Genomic DNA, 6,081 nt, shown 5'->3' on the forward strand with positions numbered 1-6,081 from the left:
ACTGAATCAAAACCTCTGGCCAGTAACTATTATTGCATTATTGGTGAAACCGTGCCAAGATATATCAGTCGTGAACTAATCGATATCTCCATTGGATCAGTAACTTATACAGTAGCTTTAGGCCGTCAAAACTATGCAGAAAATACAAAATTTTAAGAGCCAAATATAAAACAGTTGAGCTATTCCGTAACATTCACATAATTTTCCAGATTACACTTGGTGAAAGAATATAAACAATAAGTAGATTTTCATTTTACTCAAAGCGGCGTTTCACAGGAATACTTAACCAGTTGTGGGATTCAAACAAACGAAAAAAAGGAAAGCAGCTGTAGAAAATAGTGAACGTTAAATAAAATAACCAAAAAATGAGTTATAAGTTCCACCATACGATCAAAAGAAAAGAAAAGAAAGGAAAAAGAAGAAGGAAAGTTTCACTCTACAATCTAGTAATCCAAAAATAAGTAATGTCTTAGCACTTCAATCTACAATTCATCGTAAGACTCCTCATCATCTGCTGAATTTGCAGAACTTCCACTACTCTTCTCATAGGCCTGCCTTATGACAGGATTGCATACATCTTCCAGCTCTTTCATTTTCTCATCATAGTCTTCCTTCTCCGCGTTTTGGTTATCATCCATCCAGTCCATAGCTTCCTTAAGAGCGCTCTCAATCTTCTCTTTGTCATCAGAATCTATCTTCTCCGCGAGCTTGTCACTGATTGTGTTCTTCATGTTGTAAACGTACGTTTCAAGCTTGTTACGGGAATCCACCTTCTCCCTTACCTTTCTATCTTCTTCTGCAAACTCCTCTGCCTCCTTCAACATTCTGTCAATTTCTTCCTGGCTTAGACGTGACTTGTCGCTAGTGATGGTAATGGATTTCGACTTCTTAGCTGCTTTGTCTTGTGCTGTCACTTGTAGAATTCCATTCTCATCAATCTCAAAGCTTACCTCAATCTGTGGTACTCCCCTACAAAATATTTTGAAAAGTTAACTTGAGTCAGAAATTCCAATAATCATAACAAAGTTTGTTTTTCTTTTTGCTACTTCTCAATTCTCATGCTTTTAAGTTAATTTTTGTTCAATTTACCTTGGAGCAGGAGGTATACCAGACAAGTCAAAGCTTCCAAGTTCGCGACAATCCTTTGTCAAGCTCCTTTCACCTTCATATACCTAAAGATATCCATAAGAAAAATAATATTATGTACTAAATCTTACGTCCAAAGAACAATGGCAAACTAAAATCCTGTTGACATCAAAGAATTGCTGAAGTTGTAGTTATGTTACCTTAATTGATACAGATGTTTGTTGGTCTTGATAGGTGGTGAAAACTTGAGTTTTCTTGACAGGAATCCTACTGTTTCTGGGAATTAACTTTGTCATAACCCCACCCACTGTCTCAATTCCCAGACTTAACGGAGTCACATCAAGCAACAAAAGATCTGTAAAAACATAAAAATCAATACTAAATTATGACTTGATCAGAATATAGAAAACAAAAGGATTTACTTTTGTTGAATCGAGAAAACGATCATGTTACCTTTGGTCTCTTCCCCTCCTTCACCACCAAGAATTGCTCCTTGTACTGCAGCTCCATAAGCCACAGCTTCGTCCGGATTAACACCCTTGTTAGGTTCTTTCCCGTCAAAGAAATCCTTCAATAGCTGTTGCACCTTTGGAATTCGAGTACTCCCACCAACGAGCACGAGTTCATCAATATCCGTCTTCTTCAAATTTGCATCCTCTAATGCCTTCTTGACTGGACTCATTGTCTTCTTGAATAAATCCATGTTCAATTCCTCAAATCTTGCCCTTGTTAATGGCTCAGAGAAATCAATACCATCGAAAAGAGACTCGATTTCAATGCGTACTTGGTGCTGGTTACTTAAGGCCCTCTTAGCTCTCTCACATTCCTTTCTGAGTTTTCCTAGAGCTTTCTTGTCATTACTAATATCCTTGCTATATTTCCTTTTAATCAACTTGATGAAATAGTCCATTAGTCTGTGATCAAAATCCTCTCCTCCTAAGTGAGTGTTACCATTGGTTGCTAGGACCTCAAAAACACCATTGTCAATGCTAAGTATGCTAACATCAAATGTACCACCACCAAGATCATACACCAATATGTTCTGCTCTTTCCCTTTCTTGTCCAATCCATAAGCTATTGCAGCCGCGGTAGGCTCATTTATTATCCTTACTACATTCAACCCTGCTATCGCGCCAGCATCCTTAGTTGCTTGCCTTTGAGCATCATTAAAATAAGCTACATACAAACAAAATTACTCGAACAGCCCAACAAAAAAAAACGACAATTTGTTCATGATTAATGAGGATTTAATATCATAGTTGCAGCAACTATATGAAAAATATACCTGGAACGGTGATGACAGCGTGTTTAATCGACTTCCCTAAATATGCTTCAGCTGTTTCCTTCATTTTCTGCAAGATCATAGCACTAATTTCTTCTGGACTAAACTTTTTAACCTCACCATCTTTAATCTTTACTTGTACATAAGGCTTGCCATCTTTGTTCACAACTTCAAAAGGCAACATCTTAATAATTTTTTGAACTTCTGGATCATCAAACCTACCAAACAACAACAACAACAAATTAAATCAAGATTCCAAAAATCTCAAACAAACCAACTTTAAAAAATTAAAGGTGATTATAAACTTACTTTCTTCCAATGAGCCTTTTAACATCGTATATTGTACGTTCCGGGTTAAGAGCTGCTTGATTCTTTGCAGCTTCTCCAATTAATCTTTCTGTATCAGTGAATGCAACCCATGAAGGGGTGATTCGATTCCCTTGGTCGTTCGCTATGATCTCGACATTATTCTCCCCTTTGTATACACCCACACAAGAATATGTTGTCCCTAAATCAATTCCAATCACTGTTCCAAGATTCTGTTTCTGATTTTTCTCAGCTGCTAGTGTTACTTCTAAGCAAAACTCTTCCAGAAAATAAAGAGAAATTCGTCAGCAGCTTCATCATGTAGTAAACTTTAACTTATCTCGAAGGAAATCCAAATTTGAATCAGTTAAGAACACAAGAGCAATTAGAAATACCAACAACCTAACTACAGTTAAATCTATATCAGGAAAAATTGTAACCTTAATTCGGTAACTGTAAAGCTATCATTCCAACGTCGGTAAAATACAAGGGAAGCCGAATATATAAGTTAATAAGCCTTAGACCCTAGTGACGCATTTTAAATCCATAAGGGCCTAAGCCTAGAGCAGACAATATGACTAGCGGGCTGAGCTCTTGCAAAAACATTGATATTATGGAATATTACGAGTTGATTGTGCATGAAAATTTCTACTTTTTTTTGGGTGTAATTAATTCTCTCTTGGTGACAGTTAGAGAATATAAGAATATCAAAGGTAATGCTAGTTTAAAGAACAAGGAGAATGATTAGTAGCAACATAAGATGAAAACAGAGAAGAAAAATATAGACATAAGCATCAGTATGCATACAAATAAAAAAAAAGGATAGGTATTTCAGCTGTAAGACAAACGTGTGCATGCTTAACAACATGAATAACAGGAGCTAAAAAACAATAACACATGTAAAATATGAAGAAGAGGAAGATAATCACCTGAAACAAAAAGAAGCAAAATCAAGAATGCCAAGTTTTTGAAATCCTTTGAACGTCGACCCATTCTCCTTCTTCTTTTAATGAATGATTTTGATGTTATGAATAATGAAGGAAGAGAGAAGGGTGAAGAGGCTATATATAGTTGAGGGTTGTGACCGTAGAGTAAAATCCAGTTCGAGTTGGTTTAGGTTGATGACAAGAAGCTAGAGTGTTCTCTCCAATAGTAGAACAACTTAGACGAGGATTTGATATGCTGTTCCTTTGCTTCAATAGTATTTTACACATCAACCTACCAATTAAAGTTAAACACGTGGCTATCTGTCGGTTAATGAGTCCCGCGAACGTTCCTGATTTATGAGTACTTAGGATAATTTAAAGTGCTTTATTTCCACAAATAAAGGATAAAAGTTAAATTATAGATTGCCGCTTTCTTCTTTTTCTTTAAATATATTAGGCACTTTGAGAGATAGATTAAGAGGGTGTTTGGCTAAGCTTATAAGCTGGTCAAACTGACTTATAAGCAATTTTTGGCTTATCTACGTGTTTGGTAAAATTAAAAGTGCTTATAAGTTAAGTGCTTATAAGCTAAAAATAAGCCATAAGTTGATCTCCCCCAACTTATCAAATTTCAGTTTATAAGCACCTTTGACCAAGATATTTACTATTCTATCATTAAAATACTTTTTTTAAAACAAAACTCTTCATATGTCTAGTTCTTCAACTGCTTATTATTAATTTCAGTACTTTTATCCAAACACATAACTGTTCATTTTTTAAATCAGTTTTAACATTTAAAAGTGTTTTTCAGCACCTAATGCTTATCAGCTACTCTAAATCAGCTAAGCCAAACGGGCTCTAAGGAAGTAATTTCCGTTAAAGACCCAATCTTTGTAGGTTACTAAGTAGTGAGTCTCAATTTCAATTTATGTAGATCCCAATTTACAAGTTCCAATCGGTTTAGGAGTCAAATTTTGTTTCACTTTCAATTTAGGCCCAGAGGAATATCTTTGTAATAAAATGCTTAATTTTTGTAAAATTACGTGTTTATACTTCATTGCCTAAAATTGTTTTAAATATTTTTTTAATCAAATAAAAATTTAGTGTCTGTAACTCGATCCGTTGTTCACTTCCGCCGATAATTATGATTTAATAGTGTGATTATGAATATAAAAGCTGGATATAAATCCATATATTTATGAGAATTGACATAAAATCAAGGTTTATTGGCATTTATTAATTACTAGTTTTAGTGTACGTGCGTTGCACGTGTATTCTGCGCCTATCGATAAAAAATATATGAAATATTGAATAAAAATAAATTATGTGTAATAGCAATTGATGTAGAGATAGATATAACAGTCATTTAAATGAAAAAAAATACTTTATCTAAAAATATAAATGTACTGACAAAGTTAAATTCTAGGGATAAATTCATACTTAGAAGCACTTTGGCAATGCTTATCGGAAAATGTACTTGTTTTAAAAGCTTCTACTACTATTCGAAAGCACTTCAAAACACCTTAACTCTCTAAAATAAGTATATTTAAAAAGAAATATTTACCTTTGACTTCCCAAAAAACTTGGTCAAACAGGCTCGCCTACATATTTTGGATGTGAGTAATGTGGCAGGAATCGACCTTTTTTACTTTATTTAACTCAATTTAAAGTTTGATCGTCCAATTCGTAGAGCCGTCAACAATCCACTAAAAACCAAACTACATTATCTTAACGAATCCATTCTACGGGCTACCATAGGTTTGATAATTTTGAGAAAAGAAATATATGGACATATAAGTATATAACGGAAATAATTACGACATTAAATTAAAAGGAACAAAAAAAGAAAGGAGAAATTAAAGCATAACCCTAAAATTTGTGAATTCTAATTAATCTAAAAGTGTATGAATCTTCTTTTATAAGATTTAAGTGTCGTAGTATATTGTGATACAACATACAATCTAAAAGAATATCACATACAAATACTACAAATAGAGTGATGTAATGAGTATTACAACATGAAATATCATCAAATCAAGCAATTCATAAATTTGATTATGAATGCGCAAAATTCCAAGTTTCCAAAGTACCTATACACTGAAATACAGTAAAAATAATATTACTATGGTATTACACGTAAAAACTTAGCAGAGTTTATGCCAATAAACGCATCGCAACCTAGAACAAAAACCGCGTTATATAAATTAAGTGGGCGTTTGGACATAAGAACGGTAAAATTCCAAAAAAAAAAAGTGATTTTTTTTTAAAGTAAAAATGGTATTTGAAAATTAGAGTATGTTTGGACATCAATACAATTTTGGGCTGTTTTTGAAGTTTTGTAAGTAATTTGAGTGAATTTTGAAAAACAACTTTTTGGAGTTTTTCAAATTTTCAAAAAAAATTCAAAATTCATCTTCAAATGAAAATTGAAAATCTTATAGCCAAATTATGAGGTTGTTTAGACTATTAAGAACTTATTTC

General features: G+C 33.4%; 1 protein-coding gene across 1 annotated transcript; it reads right to left on the reverse strand.

The window, feature by feature from the left end:
• Positions 1 to 327: 327 nt before the first annotated feature.
• LOC104218227 (luminal-binding protein 5-like) lies at positions 328 to 3,804 on the reverse strand. The gene is made up of 7 exons (XM_009768672.2): positions 3,604 to 3,804; positions 2,678 to 2,954; positions 2,372 to 2,586; positions 1,540 to 2,262; positions 1,287 to 1,441; positions 1,090 to 1,172; positions 328 to 969 (listed from the first exon to the last, which is right to left on the reverse strand). The coding sequence occupies exons 1-7, from the start codon at positions 3,665 to 3,667 to the stop codon at positions 483 to 485; spliced, it is 2,004 nt and encodes a 667-aa protein (XP_009766974.1). The 5' UTR covers positions 3,668 to 3,804; the 3' UTR covers positions 328 to 482.
• Between the last annotated feature and the right edge of the window lie 2,277 nt (positions 3,805 to 6,081).

Source organism: Nicotiana sylvestris, chromosome 1, assembly GCF_000393655.2.
Source record: "Nicotiana sylvestris chromosome 1, ASM39365v2, whole genome shotgun sequence".
Taxonomy (NCBI): domain Eukaryota; kingdom Viridiplantae; phylum Streptophyta; class Magnoliopsida; order Solanales; family Solanaceae; genus Nicotiana; species Nicotiana sylvestris.